The sequence below is a fragment of the Galeopterus variegatus genome, unplaced genomic scaffold, assembly GCF_000696425.1.
Source record: "Galeopterus variegatus unplaced genomic scaffold, G_variegatus-3.0.2 Scaffold7089, whole genome shotgun sequence".
NCBI lineage: Eukaryota > Metazoa > Chordata > Mammalia > Dermoptera > Cynocephalidae > Galeopterus > Galeopterus variegatus.
The window spans coordinates 83,957-103,472 of record NW_007733200.1 but is presented as its reverse complement, the minus strand read 5'-3'; the positions used below and the strand labels follow the sequence as shown (position 1 = coordinate 103,472).

The following is a 19,516-nucleotide window of genomic DNA, read 5'->3' as shown; positions in this document are numbered from 1 at the left end:
AGATGTATCTATTGTTTCATAGACCTGAAGTGATGAAGGCCTTGGAAAGATAAGGAAGTAATAAATGACACTGTGCTTTTCAGTGAGAGTGGATTTTAGACATGTTTTATGGAGGGAAAAAAAGTAGGTTCAAAAACTTGCATGCCTAGAAGAATAATGGTCACATTGAGAAGAGGAATCTAACAGATAAAAATAGTTTTTTGAAGATAGAATTATCTGTTATACTTTAGTTTCTCATTAAAAAAAAAAACAATATTTAAATAAAATGAATGTGCTTGGTAAATATACTTAAAACATAAAATGTACCTCTTTAAAATTAAACTTCTATTTTGTAGTATTTTGTTTAGCTTCATTTTTAAATTGGGTAGCTAATACAAATAAATATTTTCTCATGTGAATATAATGCAATATAATTATACAATTTAAAAAATGCTAATTACTATAATTTTGGAATATAGAATTTGTAGCTATTTATTGTTTGCATGTCCCATTTAGGAAGAATAAGATAATTACTTATTATACGTTATAATAGTGGTTCTCAACTGAGGGTATTTTTGCACCCCAGTGAACAGGTGGCAATATGTGGAGACATTTGTGATTGTCATGATTGGAGAAGTGCTACTGGCATCTGGCAGGTAGAAGCCAGGGGAGTTCCTAAATATGTTTCAATGCACAGGACACCTCAGAAAAAAAAAAAAAAAAATATATCCAGTTCAAAAAGTCAGTAGTGCCAAGGTTGAGGAGAAAGCATTGTCATGGTGTGATTTCAGCTAGGGATTCTAAATCACAAGAAAGATTACCATCAGAAGACATCAAAAAACACTACAGGCTTGAAAACGCCAACAAGTAGCCACCAGAGCAGCTGTACTGTTTAGTTTTACTTAAGAGAAGTACTTGTGTTCGTACTTCCATATATTGCAAAATGCCTCAACTCTTCTTTATTATATCTTTTCAGTGATTAAGTGAGGATTTTTGCACAATATTTGGAACTGTGCCTGGAATATAATAGGCTCAGGAAATGCTAATTACTGTTATGATAATTATTTTGTACATTTGTGTGTGTGTGTATACACAAGATTTATAACAATACAAATTTTGATAGATAATTATGCATTTTCATCAAGGTCTTATATAATTTAATGACCTGAATTGGATCCTTACTGGTAGGAAATGGCAAAACAAATTTATTATATAAATTGCTGTTTTTTTTTTAAAATGAAGCTATGAGTATATTTATTTTTCACAATTGTTTGAAGAAATAAGAATCATTTTCAGAAAATCTGAATCCCATAAAGCTTACTCTTTGTTCTATTCCCTTTGTTTCCCAGGTGTTACAGTGAACACGTATTCTTGCTTAGACCCTGGCATACCTGTACATGGCCGTCGCTATGGTCATGATTTCTCTATTGGATCTACTGTTTCTTTTAGCTGTGATCCAGGATACAGGTTGAGCCATGAAGAGCCACTTTTATGTGAAAAAAACCATTGGTGGAGTCATCCACTCCCAACCTGTGATGGTAAGAACTCATTCCATGTGCAAAATATGTGATTAATAAACCAAAAAGAAATTAGTATAATCTTTATAAAATGTGGGGCTTAACATTACTGTGAATCTTTCATATTTTTAAAAGATTATCTTGAATTTTGGCAATTTTATGTTATCAAATCATTAATAGAATAAAGGTTATTGATAATAGCCAAACTTACCCTATGTCTAAAGATGTTCTCTCTCTCTCTTTCTCTCTCTCCCTCTCTCCCTCTCTCTCTCTCTATATATATATCATATATATATATATATAAATATTTTGATGTGTGTATGTAACCATTTTAAGTACATATTGTAGAACCTTTGACAAATGGTACTGAAATGCCAAATTGGTGTCAAATGAATGCAGTAGGGGAACACAGCATGTGCTTCCTGCCCTAGCAGGCAACATGTACTCATCCAGATAGAAGCTCAGCCTATCCTTCCAAATTCTAACTGGCTACACACACCATAAAAATTTAAACAGACTACCCTGTGGTGGCAAGTTTCCAGATATAATAAATATTATACCAGTGTGCTTTGCTGCTGCTTTATTTCTATGAGAATAAGTCAGAAATGCTCTATTTTTCAGGAAACTGCTTCCTCTAAGTCTGGGAAGTGTTTTCATACTTGCTTTGTCCAAAAACACACATAGAGAAAATCTATGCTTTATTTAGTTCTGAGCTTTAATTTTTATTTACAGCACTGTTTTCAATTTCTGTACTTATCCTTTTTCAGGGTGGAAGATCACATTTGTCGTTTTATGAATGAATTTTCAAGTGCTTCTCAGTGGCATCATTTTTTAGGAACAGCTTTAGGCTGATTTGTTTTTATAACAAGGTTTAAAAGAATCATTAGCACATCTTCCCTGTATTTGGTACAATACCACTTGTAATAGTCAGCATTCTTGTGATTGTAAGTGACAGAAACCCAACTCTAATTGATTTTAAAAAAATAACAGCAGAAGTTACTATTCAACTATTCAAATGTTAGAAAAGGCGAGTGCTATACTTCTCATAGCTAAGTATAAGAATGGATTCAAACTTTTTCAAGGATCTTTCCATCTTCTGCCTAGACTTTTCTCTGTATATTCACATAATTATCCTTAATTGCAACCAGGATTTTTCCATGTGAGGAACTGGCAGTAGAGAATACACTGTCAGGAAGGTGGAAGTTTATAGCCTTGTATCTTCAGGATCAGAGAAGAATGTGAGCTCTTCCACGTTATTGAAATTCAAAAAATCCTAGTAAGGTGTCTGAATGATTCAGACCATAACAGTTATTGTAGTAAAAGAGAAGGGTCCATTACAACTGGCCTCATCTATGTCTTGTGTGCATTCATCCCTATGGTTGAGACAAATGATGGTTGAGTAAAGTTATCATGTTTGCCAGGCCCCGTTAATGCAGTGTGGTTGGCATCAGTAAAGACTGAGAAAGAAAGGCATGGAGGCAATGCTATCAGAAGAAGCAGGAAGATAAAAAATAATGTCCAACGATACCAACACACTTAAACTTTATTGATACTTAAAGTGCATATATCCAGTTTCCTTTGCCAGGAAGAACATAGGCCCTCATCATCTCTCCAGCCATTGCAACTGCGATCAAATTTAAATTCAGCTTCCGACTGCTTCAAAACAACCTTCATCTTTTACACTAAGGTTATTTTATGTTATATCCTATGGCAAAAATATTTGATGGTTTCATGTTGCTTGGAGATACAAGTCCAAATTACTAGTTGTGGAATTCATGACCCTTAACCATGTGGATTCCATCCTTTCCAAATCTGCTTCCATCCAACATCATCTTTTTTTGAAAGATCAGATCATGTTACTTTGATCCTCCATTTTTATCTGTCCTCCTCTTTTGTATTCCCATTTCACCCTGAGTGTAACTGGACAAGGGATGAATTATATTCATTTTTAAAATGTCTGAGTTTTGTATAAAGCAGTTACCTAACAATTTTCCATTCATTTAAACTGAACTCAACTATCTATCAGCTTGTAAACTAATTGGATCAAGGATTTCATCCCATCTAAACTTTTCCCCTAGAGTTAACTAATCTAAATTTCCTGTGGTAAAAGGGTAAAAAATGAATAAGCTGAATTTCTTTCCCTGATTCAAGAATATAACCTCGTTTGGCCTAGAATTGCCTAATAAATAGGGTATATACATTGTGCTTAACTCTAACATACATAAGCTTGTGTTTTTGCAGCCCATGTTTAACTGATTCAAAAAGCAAACCAGACAGTAAGACATTATGGTAATAATAATGTGTATTAGCTAATATGCATTGAGTGTTTACCACATGCTGGTATTGCTACTGGTGCTTTACATATATTTAACTCATTTTATCTTCAGAATAACTCTTGAGATAAGTGCTATTATGGTCACCACTTACAGATGAGAAACCTAAAGTAATGGAAGATTAAGTACCTTTCCCTGTGTCACTCCACTAGTTAATGGTGAGTCAAAATTCAAACCCAGGCAGCCTAGACACAGGCCGTATGTACAAGTTTACTACTGCACTGTCTCCTGCCTTCATGCTTCACAATAATAAAGTACTAAAAATCTTTAAAATGACAGATCAATTATAGATCTGTTATTCTTTTCTCAATGATAATATTTATTTTAAAAATTTTGTGTAAAAAATGCATATAGCCAACTAAATAGTTTATACATACTTTGTCCTACTTGACATAGGTGACTGAAAAATAGGATATTGCCCTTTTTTGCTATCAATTATATCATATAAAATGAGTAATTTGAATTCAGTTCAATTTGCTGTATACTTGGGTCTCTGAGTAAAAACTGATTCTAAAGTCATCTTCTTTCACTATTAATTAAGGAACTTTGAACTCATCAGTTAAATTCTGCATTATTTTCTAAATTTAAGAACTTGTTTTTTACCATTTGCTTCTTAAGGGATCTCTTTTCTTCTCTTGACCTCTTAGGTCTACTCTCCACCGAGTAATCAGAGTATTCTTTTATATATTAGGGTAGATCAGGGTACTCATCTGTCGAGAACCTTCTAGCACTTAACCTTCCCAGGCAGAATAAAACCCAAAAATTTTTGCATGACCTAGCTGCTTCCAGGTAATCTGGGCCCTGACTACCTCCTACACATCATCTCTCACCACTCTGTCCCTCATTCATGCCACTTCACTCCAACTACATGTGTCTCCTTGCAACTTTTCCAACATGAGAACCACTTCTCCATGGCTCTCACTACATCTCTCCAACCCTCACTCCTTTATTCTTTCTTCCTGAAACAGGTGCACTTCCTAATTTCACTCACTACTTTCCAAAAAGTCATCTCAGATACTATATAAAAGAGCAACCTGTATCCTGCCACTTTTATACTATAATTTTCTTCATAGTATTTATCATTCTCTAACATTATTTTTATGTATTTATTGTTTGCTTTCCTTATTGGAACATAAGTTTTATGATGTAGGGACTTTGCTATATTCTCTGTTGTATCCTCTGAGCCAGGAAGAGTTTCTGTCAAATACTTGGTGCTCTATAGATCTGTGTTGAATGAAAGAATGAATGAATGATACATTCCAGTCTTATGGAAATACCTTACTACTATATTTTAAATTCCCATATATATTTTCTGCCCTTTGTCTTCATTAATGTTGTTCTTTCCCCTGGAATGTCCTAGCCCTTTCCTCAACTATGTTTATTAAAATCCCAGTGAACCTTTAAAGGTTGTTGACTTGATTATGCTTTCCCTAGACAAAGCAACTGGACACAGTCTCAAATTTTCCTAGACTCTGAAGTTCTCCACTTATTATGGCATTTTTTGCTACCTTATAACCATTTGTTGATTCACTAAGTCAATATTTATTAATTATACTCTCTAGGCACTATGCAAAGACTGTTGAGCATGAACAAACAGTGTCTTTGTCCTCCTTGAGCTAGTAAAATAGATAATATTTATACTCATTTTCTAGTTTTCCTTACATTCTTGAGGTCAAGAACCATGTGTTCCTGTTGTTCCCTTAACATGTATTTATAAAAGATACGCTCTGAATGGGCTGACTGGTTAGCTCACTTGGTTAGAGCATGGTGTTGGTAACAAAAAGGTCAAAAAAATATATATGCCCTGAGATATAAGAGATTAGATTAAAACACACACACACACACACACACACACACACACACACACACACACACACACCACTTTTTACTACTACTTTGATTAGAGCTTGCTCTTGAATATCTCTTCAGTGTTTTTGATAAGACTGAAATTCAAATGGCTCTAAGCTAGGCCAGACAAGAAAATTCAGGACAGCATTCTGCATTGGCCAACATGTCAATTTTCAAGGGCAGGAAGTATACTAAAGGTCACAGATAAATAATGTTTTCTATGCACTGAGGACATGAGCTTGTCATGAGTACTAGGAGGAAGGTTGAGGTAAGATGTTTGGTATGAGGAAACCTTTTAGGAACTATATATTGTTTATTAAGATAGCTCCCCTATTTGATAGATGGGTAGGTAGAATACATGTCCTGACTTGCCTAAGACAGTTCCTATTTTCAGCTTTTGTCCTAGCACCCCAATTTCACCCTCAAATTATCCCACTTTGTTTGATATATGGCCATTTTATTTGGGGGGAAATTTAGTACTAAACAGGTTATGTGATTCAGAATCACCCAAGTTATTAGAGGCAGAACCCAAAATTGAACTGAATGGACTTAAACCTCATTATTTCTCTTATTTCTTTCATCTAATTACAGGATTTGAGGACATAGGCTAAAGTAGCAAAAGAGTACATGGATTATGGTTTAGGATCCAAGAGGTCAAGATAAACAAGTGTGCATAGAACCCAAGTATAAACAGTCTCTGATAAGGGTATAGAGTTTAAAGTAGGAAGACTTGGAAATAAGAAGAGAACAGAATTGAGATTTAAAACAAACAAACTGGGCTAGCCCATTAGCTCAGTTAGTTAGAGAGCAGTGTTGATAACACCAAGGTCAAGGGTTCAGATCCCCATACTGGCCAGCCGTAAAAAAAAAAAAAAAAAAAAAAAATCAAAAACAAACTAAGTTACTAAATATCACAGTAGGATTTCTAATATGGTTGGCTATTTCCATGCTCCACTGCAATACTCAAAGTGTTTTGATGGATCAAGTGTTTGGATGGTCTATAAATTGTCTTTTTTAGGTATAGACAGGCTAGCAGTGACAAGGTGTGTATCACTACCAAGGGCAAGCTGTAAATTTACAGATCTGGGCAGTTACATTTAAAGGGTTAGCTTTTGTGGAGACTTCACTATTTCAAAATTCTAATGGATACTTATGTGAAAAAGCAGTGATCATATGTGCCAAAAATCGGGGGAAAATCTACTAGCCAAGATTACTGTATGTCTGGCTAATTGCTCTCAACTCATATGTAGTACTGTCACTATGACTGTTGTGCCACTGATGTTTATCCTTTCAGGTGCTTTTCTTTGCCAGCTGTTTGCTGTTACATAAAGCAAACATATTTTTTTTTCATATATATGTCATCACTCCCTGAGTTCTCTGTGTTTTTTTAGGAATTCACTTAATGTACAACTTGTTTATTTCCTGTGCACAGGAACATATAATCCTATTATGTCTGTTAAAATAGTGTCTATATTCCTAAAGACATATGGCATCAATTAGCAAAGTTGCTGGAATGAGTTGGAATTCCTTTAGAAGACGTAATACATGATAAAACAGGAGATCCAGGGCATCCTTTTTAGACTTTCGTTCTAATGAAGTTTACTGTGTGAATGGCCCATACGTTCTCTTGAATTGACTTAAATCTCAGCATTCCCCTTTTAAATCATTTGTTCTTGGAGATTTTCATAATAGCCTCTATACCACTATATCTGTTATAATGTACTTGAGTTCCATTCTCTATCTGAAAATAAAGAACAAAGTATCACATATAAAAACTTAAATCTTCTTTTATTCATTTAAATTTTAAGTCTCTCATGATTGATTCTAATAAGCTATTGATTTCCTCTTACACTTTCTTATCATGTTAATAGTAGGGGCTTTTTAGGGAAGCAAACATCATCAGTAGGAGAGAATATTCAGTAATGAATTAACCACTTTTAAAATTAATCCAACTCAAACAGACGTTGTATTTGGCATTAGCATCTCTCACTGTGCAATCTCTTGTAATTGTTCAAAAAGCTAACAATTTAAAACAAATTCAGTTCAAAATATTTGCAATGTAAAATAATCTCATTTAGAAAGATGAAGGATTTCATTATGTTGATAAAATGATAAGGTGGGTGATGATGATGGAAAACTTTCAATCACACAGCCATTGGCAAATGAGTATTGGAAGAGATAGTCCAATGAAAGCACATAGAGAAGAATATTGACATATTAGGTGTTAGGTGCTTCAAAAGAATGATTTGAACATGAAAGGACCAATGAATCTCTGAGAAAACAAATGATACTCGAATGATTTTTACATAGATTAATCCTTGAGGCAAATGCTACAAAGTCAAACAACTGAAGAACATTATAGCTTGCAACTGAGGAACATTGTAGCTTGCTAGTATATATTTTTGTTGAAAAACATAACTTGTAATGTGCAAAAAGAAATCAACAATTGATTCAAGAGAAGAGTTTACTTGAGATCATGCACCCTAGAACTAGACTGCTCAAGTTCTGTCTGTAATCGCTTTCTCATCTGTAAACTGTGAATAGTTACAGTACATTTATATAATTATTGTGAGGGTTCACATTGGGTTAATATAAATAAAGTCTTCAGAATAGTGCCAGTCACAATGTAAGTTCGATGGAAGTGTTTAGTATTGTTTTTGCTAAGAATTAGTGAATACAGTAATTGCTATTCTATCCTGAGTTTTATTAGATACAAAATAAAGTTTATGAATTTTCTATTTTTTGTTTCATTTTTCAAAAAAAGAAAATTAAAGAACATTCTTTCCTCACTATTTACTATGAAATTTTATCTTTAAGTCAATTCCCTTCAAGGCCTGTGTCTGATACTATTTCTAAATAACAGAAACCTCCTCTGTGTCATAAAAATGCACGCTAGAGTCTGCCATCTGCTTATAGTCAAAGTAACAGTATGAATGCTCATTATTAGTATATTGCTTGTTGACTATTTCTCCCAATTTTTTAAGTGTGTTTGTTACGTGACTCTATTCATTGACCTGCAGAAAGTCTCTTCAACTTCCCACCTTCTACGCAAGTATGTAGGTGAACCTTGCAGACAGAAAATTTCCAAGAAATTCTTCAAGTACAGAAAGTAGTATATTTGACAAAGTAGCTTTATTTCAAATAATACTGAGGTGCAGAAGAGCTTTTTCTCTACTCCTCACACACACACACACACACACACACACAAACACACACACGTGCACAGGAGCACATAGCTGATGAACTTCCTAAAAGTTTCATATCTCTCTTTTTTGTTACTTGTTTTTTATCCTAATTTAACTCCTTAAATTTTCATCTTTCTGTTCACTGAGATGTTTTATGTAGGTTTTAATCCTGTAGAGCATTTTCATTCATCATATTTCACTCAATAAGTTTATATCATGTTGTATTGTTGGTTTTTTGTCAGACTCTCAGAATGCATAATAAAATGAAATATAGCGTATTAGGAATAAATGATCATATGTAAAAATAATCTAATAAAAAATAAACGGTTCTCTGTCAAGAAGCAAAACGAGTTAAAGGAAAATAAAAACAGGTCAACTTAGTACCAATATTAGCAGATATAGTGAATATGGTACACACAGCTGTTACATTGATTACAAAGCACAATATGGCTTATTAAAACATTGAAAGGAAATTGAGAAATTCATTAAAAATAATTGCCAATGAAGGTCTAAAAAGCCTCTCAATAGTAGCCTAGTCTACCAAATCATGCATATTATTATAATATTTTGATAATAAATGTGTTTGGAAGCATAAGCTTTTCTTAGTTTCAGGAAGGCAGCCTGTAAGAAGTTCAAGAGAGGTACTGTTCAAGAACTTGAGTGGAGTAAAAGAAGTAACAAAGGGAGGAGTGGTTTTAAATTTTATATAAATATGAAAGTCCAAGCGTGCATGCTGAAATAGTTCAAGTAGCTGCAGACTTAAACTATTTCCAATCAGGTAATGCAGGACAACAGCCAGATTGCCTCCCCTCTCCTCATACTCAGCATTGCTACTTGGAAGAAATCATGGAAAAAAACAAGGCCGAAACCCACTTTTTCGGTGTTCTGAGAATGTTGGGCAAGGATCGAAGCAGATAAGGGTGTTTGTTGCATTCATGATTCTTACTGCCCTTGCCTATGTCTAAGAAAGTTGGCGTTCCTAAGTGGAATAGAATAATGAGTCAACACTTCCTCTGCTCCTACTGACATACAAGTTCTTACTAGGCTGTCTATTTGTCTCCTCCAATTTTTAATTTATATTGGTAAAATTGTCTGGCATATCATACCCACTGATGGTTTTTGAATGTGGTAGATGAGATTGTAAACTGATTTATTCTCAAATAAATGAATATTGAATTAAATTTTAACTTCTTTGACCTCAATTCATAAACATTTATTTAGTTTTATTATTCTTGGATATTTTCTTACAAATCTGTGCCCCCTCAAAAATTCATTTTTGTTCATGATATTTCCCAGAAAAATGCAGATATACATAAGCAGCCTTCAAACGTTTCACAACTTACTTCACTGTTTTAAAAGGAATCCTATGAAAAATGGCACATATCCCTTTTGGAATCTGTAAGAAACAATTTACTATAATTACCAATAGATTTTCTTAGTGCTTAATAACAGGGGCTGCTAAACAATTAATTGTTCCTGTTTAATTTACCACCAATTTATGCAAATATTGCTTATAATTGGAAATGCATAAGTACATACTTCAAATTCAAATGTGGGAAGTTGAACTATGTTCTCTTGGGGCCAGTACTAATTCTCAGAGGCTATTAAGTACCTTTTTCTTCCCTAGTGCTGCAATGAATGAAATGATTTCCTAGTATTGGAAGACATCTTTACATACTCCTGTTAATACCAGGAAGGAGCTTAGGCAAAGATAATGGGACTCATCTGTTTCAAGAAAGGAGATAGGAGATTTGTTCAGCCTCTGCCTCTCTTACTATGACTGAGCATATGACTGTATTTCTTTGTATTTTCAGCATTATGTGGAGGAGATGTTAGAGGGCCTAGTGGAACAATCTTATCACCTGGTTATCCAGAATTTTATCCAAATTCTCTGAATTGTACATGGACTGTTGATGTAACACATGGAAAAGGTAATTTGCATCATGCAATAATAATTGGGCTATCTTTTGAATTTTCTTTGCATCTGTTTTTATTTCATTGTAATTTACAATGTCATCTTGCATAAATAGAAAGAGATCAGTACTAAAATATGCTAAAACAAAATTTAATTTGAGTAACTGCAGCAGAGGATTATGTTTACTTTTCTATAGCATTAAAATATGCTTGGGTTTTTACCAAAATGGTAATGAGATATTTATTTTCTTTAGATATGATAAACCATTGTTATTTGAAATTTTTTAAATCAACAAAACCTCAAACAGGATGGCTTTTGACTCTGGCATAGTATAAGAAGTTGCTTTCAGAAGTTCAGAGGGAAATACAAAGATGCAAGTGTTGAGCTGATTGGAAAGCAAATAGCACAAGTTTATGTACACTTGTTTATAAAGTGTTTATGTTTATTTAATACAATTATATTCTCCATATAAATGTATAGCTATTCTATAAATACTTGAGTCTCAAATTCTCTAGTACAGAGCTGCAGATATGACTTACATAGTTAAACAGGCGTGTAAAATTGCAACGGACATATGATAGATATTAATAAATGTCCTTTTATGAATAAACAAGTAAATGAAAAGCCCTGTAGTACTAACTATGGTTCATTCATGCAATATAACCAAACTAGTAAATTAGCAATATAACTGATCAAGATGACAACTTAACAATGGAAAACTGATTATCCTAATATATTTACCGGGAAATCTCTGTGTGTCAATCTTTTAAAAAGAGTTTATTTATTTTAAAACCTGCTTTCGAGAAAGTTTTTTTAATCTCTGTAGTTATATTGTTATTAATGATTTTATTATTATATTGTGCTTATTGATTTAACTATAGGAAATCTAAAAAAAAAAATCAAAACTAAAATCTAGCAATGAGAAGATGCTGATACAATTTTAAAAATAAAAGCTGTGTTTAATAAATTTAAATTTATTTTGTTTTCACAAATGAAGTTTGCCTTTGATAAAAATTATACATTATTTTATTGGGAAATAAGAATTATCTAAGGACTGTTATCATTAGATTTCTACAGTGAATTAAATGTTATTGAGAAAAAAAAATGCTGTTAAAATAAGTATTCTGGTACTGAACAGCAAGGGTGAGGTAGAAGACTTTGTAAAGTGATTTTTGTTGTTTTCCATGACACAAAACTCTTTGCTGGAAGTTAACCAAAGCATCCTATTATTCCAGTGTGCAGTAGATTAATGGAGTTTAAAATAAGCTCCCCGATATTATACAAGAAAATGGAGGGCTACATACTGCTTGCTATGTAAATAGAGGTTTAATTAACACTTAAGGTTTTGCATCTTCACAGGTTGCAAGTGTTAATTAAATCTGTATTTACATGGCAAGAAATGCAGATTTAGATGCTTTCATTTAAGAGCCAACAAAGTTTCTTTGAACTGTAATTATTCCAAAGTGTAGTCAAAGTTATATGAAGGATAATCTCCTAGAGCTGGGAGAAATCATCAAGGTAGTATAGTCTAACTTCTCACCTGGCACACCATTTCTTTCTACAGTGTTTTAGAAACATGATAAACTGGCCTGATTTGGATACTTCTGTTGTTGGAATGCTTACTCCTTGAGAAAGCCTGCTCAATTAGTATACAGATTTGTTAGCAAATTATTCTGAAAATGTTACACCTGTTTTCCTCTCTGGAGTTAGGCACAAAAACAATCTAATCCCTGCTCCAACCTAGAATTCCTGAAGCACACCAACTCACCGTTCTGGGAGCACCATGTTATATATGCCCACTACCCCCTTTATCTTCCTACCCCTTATCCCAAGCCTTTTCTTCCCAAACTAAAACACTCCCAGTTCCCTCGATTCTTTTTCATAAGATAATATTTTCATTTTAATCATCACGCTAATCGCCCTTCTCTTAATGTGTTTCAGCTTATTGATATCCAGGGATATCAATATCTAACAATGTGATTTTCTAGACCTAATACAGGCATATTCTAACTCTACAAATTACGTCCATTAATGAAGCCTATATTTGCTTTTATTAACTTTTTTGCTACAAATATGTGAAAGTTTGTAGTCATCTAAATCATCCTTTTAGATTATTCAGACTTCAAAGTACAGTTGAGCCCAATTTCTAAAATTGTATGATTAGGAAATTGACTTTTTTTCTATGTTCATGCACATTTTTAAATTTACTCCTGTTATATTTTGTTGTGTTGTTTTGGATTCAGAGTTCAAGTGAGATCATTTTGAAATGATTTACATTTCATTTAGATTTGCATTATATAGTCAAAATTTTCTTATTCAGCGTGACCATCAACACCCTATGGGTTTAAAAGAATCTTGACAAGCATAGATCTAAGCATCTAAATATGTAAGAAATAAGAAACTTCGAATGCACAGTCGATAATCTCTTCATCACTTAACATTAAGTCAAGGTGTCTGAATGCATGCAATTGATCTACTGTTTCAAATTCAGTTAACTACAATCATTCAGCCTGCATTATTCCTTGTTTACTATGATACCGTAAGAGATTTTCCTTAAACATTACAGAAACCAACATGCTAATTGCATGTAGTCTACTAGAGACTTTGAGGAAAAAATAATTTACATTAAAAAAATTTAGACTTTTAGAGTTGGGCTGTTCTTCGATAAAACATAGTCCAAGCCTGTAAATTTACAGATTGGGAATAACAATAAAATACAAACAAACAAACAAGAGTCTAATGACATTCTCAAGGATGTAGTTGTAGTTAGTGGCATAACTGTAGCTAAAAATCTAGATATCAGTGCTATTTTGATTTTAAGTCTAAGTCTTTTAATGTATATCTATAACATAAATTGCCTTAATAGGGCATCTTGAATCATCACTCTTATGAGATAAGAAAGAGGCACTGGGATGTTGAAGCCACTGACTTTTTCTCATTGCACTGTTAGAATTGACTGCCTTCCCCTTCCTGAAATGTTTATTCCAGGGTTGCTCCTCCATGAATTTCTCACTGTTGAAGGTCATTGCCTTCAGTAGCCTCTACTGACTCCTTTGACAAATTAATTCCCTCTATTTTCATGCTTCTATATTGACTTATATTAACTAGTTTTATAGAATTTAGCAGAATATTCGGAATTTTGATTTACGTATCTTTTCCCTCAGACAGACCATGAGTTATTTACAGTCTTCTAAATCTTTATATTCCACAATGCCTAGAATATAAGCTCTCAGTAACATTTTCTTATTTGGATTAATTGATCTTTAGCAAAACTTTGAAGGTCTTAAGTTGTTTTGCAATTGTGAAAGAAGATTTTATCATTTAATCTATAATTTGATAAATAGGAGCTTCCTTTTATAAAGAGGCTTGCCAGAGTTAATTTACATAAAAAATACTAGGTCTCATTTTGGAGGATTGAACAATAACGATAACTAACAGTTGCTGAGAACTTCTGTGCCAGCATTGTGCCAAGTCATTCCCCTATGTTATCTTAATTAAACTGCAAGACAACCCTATTAGAACTGCATTTTACAAACGGGGAAAGTGAGGCTCAGAAAGGTAAGCACTACTTAACTGTAGTCTTTTTTTAGCGCCACTATTTAATGGAATTTTAAATTTTCTCACAGATTATTCAGTGTATATCAGAACAAGCACATTTTTCTTAAAAAATAAAAATTGCATACATAATATTTTTTTCTCATTATTTCTCAATCTACTGCCCTATTGTCTGACTAGTTTTTTTCGTAGCTTTGCTCCAGGAATTTCCAGCATTTGGAACTAAAATGTAAATAAACAACATGTTACTTACCTTACTCTGTGGTTTTGGATTTCCTTAGTAAAGATTTTGGTGATATTTTTAGGTCAAATAAAAAAAAAAACAAAAAAACAGTACTTCAGAGGGATGCATATGATAGCCATCCTTTATTTCTTACAGTACCTTACAAACAGTACGTTGTGTGTATTTGTGTGTGGTGTGTGTACATGTGTACAATCGTAAGTCTTTTATGTGTTTTCTAGACAATGTCATTCAAAACTATCATGAGACCACTACATATTGACCAGGATGAAGTGAAGGAAACCCTCCCAAACTTTCAAGTATGGGTGAAGATTCAGAGCTACCATATTTGACTACAGAAATGTAAATCAGCATAGCCATCTTGTAAACCAGTATCTGTTAAAGTAGAACACATATTATTATCCCAGGACCCAGTAGTTCTATTCCTAGATATTTACCCAACAGAAATAAGCACATGCGTTCATCAAAACACATACGTGAATGCTGATAGCAACACTGTCCACGTTCGTGATAGAATGCAAACTGTGTAAATAACCATCAACAGTTGAACAGATAAATGAATTTAGTATATTCACAAAATGGAATGTGATACCATATATCACCTAAAATAAAAAATTCACAACTATCTGCAATAATGTAGATGAATCTTACACACCTGATCTTGAGAAAAAGAAGACCTGAAAGAGTACATATCATATAATTCCATTATGTAAACTACACAAATATTTATATAAAGAAGCAAAACTAGTCTGTGCTATTGGCAGTAGAGTGAGTGGTTTACCTTTGGCAAACTGAAGTGACAGAAAAGTTAAATGAACAAGGCTCTGGGTGTAGGTAATGTTCTATTGATTTGGGTGCTTTTGCAAGTGTTCAGTATAGGAAAATTCAATGAGCTGAACACTTACATGTGCATTTTTCAGTATAATATATGCACAGGTGGAAATATGTGAAAAATAATTAAATGAAGAGTTATTACATTTATTTAACAAATAGTATCTCCCTAAACTGTTTTATTTTTCTCTTCTAAAATAAGACATGTATTTTTTGGAAGTTGGGTACTATATCATTAATTCCTGTTTTTATGTTGTTTGAGGGAATTGGAAAAGGAAATAGAGGAAGCATGTAAAATATAGCTGTCCCTATATTGCAAACAACGGTTACATATTTTCCTTGAAATTTTCAGAAAACTCAGGTTTTTTTTTTTAGGCATTCATTTTTAAATTATATTTTCAAGCAGTTTCCAAGACCTGACTCATTATTTCTCTTACAAGGAAGCTGAAGAAAAAAACAGAAACAAAGAATTATAATAATATACTATGCACTTGAATTATTTTTAGCAGTGCAGTTTATTTTCAGAAAAATCAATTTTAAGGAAAGTCTTGGATTTAGTTGGTTTGACAGTAACTCTCTGTGTTTTACTGAGGTACCTTGTAAGTCTAATTTTCTTATTTTTCCTGATAGGTGTGCAATTCAACTTCCACACTTTCCATTTGGAAGACCATCATGACTACTTGCTGATCACAGAGAACGGTAGTTTTACTCAGCCACTGGCACGCCTGACTGGTTCAGACCTTCCTTCAACAATCAATGCTGGTCTCTACGGAAATTTCAGGGCTCAGTTGCGCTTCATTTCAGATTTTTCAATATCATATGAAGGATTCAACATTACATTCTCTGGTGAGAAAATAAACATAGAAACAAAAAGAGCTCCTTTAGTAACTTTAAAAAAAAATTAGGTTTTTAAAAATATGAGCATAACTAATGGCAAAACAGAGAGGGGAAAAGAGCAGAAAAGAAGAAAAATAAAACAAATAAGAAGAAAGCAAAGAAATATCTGTCAATAAGATTTAAAGAAAGTTTGAAATACCTTGAAGGTTAATGAATACAAAACTATGCTGTCTACCCTAAGTGAATCAGTGTGAAGTATATGCATGTATTGAAACAACACACTGTGCCCCCAAAATATATACAAGTAAATGTTAAAATAAATTTTAAAAATTTAAAAATAAGTAAATTAAAGCTAACCTTTATAAACAAAAGCAAAAGTAAATTAGTTCACTAAATATCTACTAGAACAATAACTACATTCCTTTAACTTACACTTCTGCGGTATTCTAACAGAAGGAAAAACTATCTAAAATGCCTAGTGAACTTAAAATAAAAATTTAAGTATACATTTTAAAATTTCAATTAGACTAAAAAATAAAATGTGAATTAAATCAGTGATATTCTCTTTTTATGTGTCATGGAAAAAGGATAGTTAACAAGCCAAGACTAAGAAACAATTTATTCTTTTGAAATTAAATGATCTAGAAACAAACTAATATAACTACACTTTACTTCTAGAATTCCCTTATCTACAGATAGCAGTATAATGTGTTCCTGGGAAAAAAAAAATTATATGGACCAAAGAGAATAAAAACTACTCCTACCATTTAGAGTTCTACTTTCCAGTTGAATGAAATAGTCAGACAAATAGCTGTTTCTTAACACAGAGACAAACTAATAAGTAAATCTTATGCCAATTCGCTAACATTAAAATTGTCTTGTGTATATATATATATATATATATATATATATATATATATGTCATGTACATATATATACACATGTACATATATAAACAATACAAATGCTAACCTTGTTCTTAAAGTATTATTTTAGTATTTGGATTCTAATACTTGGCTGGAAAAATGATATTCTATAATGAATAGTAAATGGGCATCATCAATTTTAACCTAGAATGTTAAAAATATGTCTAAATAAAGTTTTTAAACAATGAAATATTAGTTAATCAACATAAAACCATCCCTCTTGTGCTTTATTGTGATTTCACAGTAAGTTAGTTCTCTGGGAACATTTTTAGATAAGCTACTTCTTCTTAGGACTGTATATACATCATAATGTTGCTTAATCAACCCTACTCTCTTATACCCTAAAGACTGTTTAGTTGTTCATTTTCATAATGTTCATTCATTGCCTGGGGAAAAGTTCCTGTATAAATCTCTAATATAATAATTTTCAGTGTAGGCACTTCAGTCTTACATAAACCCTTGCATCTCAAGTCATGTGTTTTTCAGAATATGGATTAATTGAATCCCTTTTACACTAGAGACACAAGAGCCATTGCAATTTAAATTAAAACCATTATGTAAGATACATTTCAAAAGTGCAAATTATTTCATTCCAAATGTTATTTTGTGTTTGAAACTATGCATCTATTATGCCATTATTATAAATCAAAAATCTATGAAATGGAAATGTTTCTAGTGCAGAAAAAAGAATACAAGATAGCTACATTTTAAAGTTATCACTCACAAGGTGACATTTTCTCATCTACATTGAATATCACACATAAAAATATTCATTAAGTTATTAGATCTTTCACAAAAAAAGAAAATGATGTGTTCCATTAGCATGTGCCCCTAGTTATACATATAGTCATTGTTTAAATATGTGACTAGGCCCTAAAAATATCTAGTTTGCAAACAATAGGAACATACCTTTAAAAGTGACCACTATCATTTTCTTTGTCCTCCCCTCCTCTGAGGAGGATTCCCTCCTTCCCCCAATTTACAGAATATAACCTTGAACCTTGTGAAGATCCTGGAACTCCTCAATATGGTAACCGAATTGGGTTCAGCTTTGGGGTTGGTGACACTCTGACCTTCTCGTGCTCGTCGGGTTATCGATTGGAAGGGACCTCAGAGATCATCTGTCTTGGTGGTGGCCGACGAATGTGGAGTGCACCTCTGCCAAGGTGTGTGGGTACGTGGTCAGCTGCTTTCATTTGCTTGTATGTGTAGTCACTGTCCATGGAGTTGCCTGGTTACACACCCTTAGTTTTTTTTATAATCTGTTTAACTTCTTCATTTATTTCATATTAGTTATTTCAATTTTTTTTCAATTTGGCAATCTGGTGTACCTCAATTAACTACCCTACTTCCCTATTCAGCAGCCATGATTCTAAAGGTATTTTCAGATGATGGTACTAAGGAATGAATTAGATAGATAGAGGATTAATTAGATAGAGAAATAGATAGGCTAGATAGAGTTAGATAGAATCATATTTTGAGAGCTCACAGAAAACAGAATTCTTGTATCCTATTGATAGTATATCCTGATATTTTGACTGAAGTTTTGACAATATTTTTTAACTTAAAATTAGCATGCATAAAAAATGATTAGAAGCATAAAAAATGATTACAAGGGAAAAAGTGTCAAATGAGGAATAGGTAATTAATTTAAGGGCTTTAAAAGCATTTATTGACTCAGTATATGATAGATAAATTAAGGTGGTTATTTATTCCATGTTGCGAAGTAAAGAATAGCAATAATTTAAGTATTGAAATTGTGAAGCCATGACATCAACCTTTGGAAATAAATGTTTTGACTGATAAAGGGGAAAAGAAACTAGTAGAAAAAATGAAGGGCTATTTCATTAGGACTAAGTTATTTTCTGTTTAAATTAGAAAATATGGAAGCAAGAAATTCTTTAGACTCAGCCATTTAGTGCTTATCAGTACTTATTTTTATGTTCGAACAAGATGCAAATGATTATTTTATAATTATTTCTTAAAACTATTGAAAATTCTCACAAGTATTTAATTTTGATCTAATTATAAATTTTATTGTGTGTCACAGATCTGCGTAAGTTATAATATTCTAAAAATTCAGGCAACTTGGAAATGTTTTGATCTGTGGTTCAAGCCTCCGTCTTTTTCTCTGGATACAAAATGCCGCACAGACAAAAATAAAAATAAAGAAGAGAATACCCTCTTTGCCTTTTTCAGTATGTTGTCCAATATATAGAATATAGGAATTCCTGTGGAGCCCCAAATCAAGCCACCAAAACATGATCTTCCAAGTTAATGTGGGTCTTCAGGTTTTTATAGTGATGAGATTGTTTTTTTTTTTTTTTTTTTTTTTTTTTTTTTTTTTTT

At 32.6% G+C, this 19,516-nt stretch overlaps 1 protein-coding gene across 1 annotated transcript in view; it reads left to right on the top strand.

Annotated features, from left to right (window-relative positions):
• The window catches only part of LOC103607078 (CUB and sushi domain-containing protein 3-like), a gene marked incomplete at its 5' end in the record, with an annotated part of 35,488 nt that extends 16,261 nt beyond the window's left edge, over nt 1-19,227 (top strand). The window contains 5 exons of the mRNA XM_008591628.1: nt 1,329-1,517; nt 10,677-10,793; nt 16,035-16,250; nt 18,153-18,333; nt 19,218-19,227. Of these exons, the coding sequence (XP_008589850.1) occupies nt 1,329-1,517; nt 10,677-10,793; nt 16,035-16,250; nt 18,153-18,333; nt 19,218-19,227 (713 nt within the window). The remainder of the gene's footprint in view (nt 1-1,328; nt 1,518-10,676; nt 10,794-16,034; nt 16,251-18,152; nt 18,334-19,217) is intronic.
• Nucleotides 19,228-19,516: the final 289 nt, after the last annotated feature.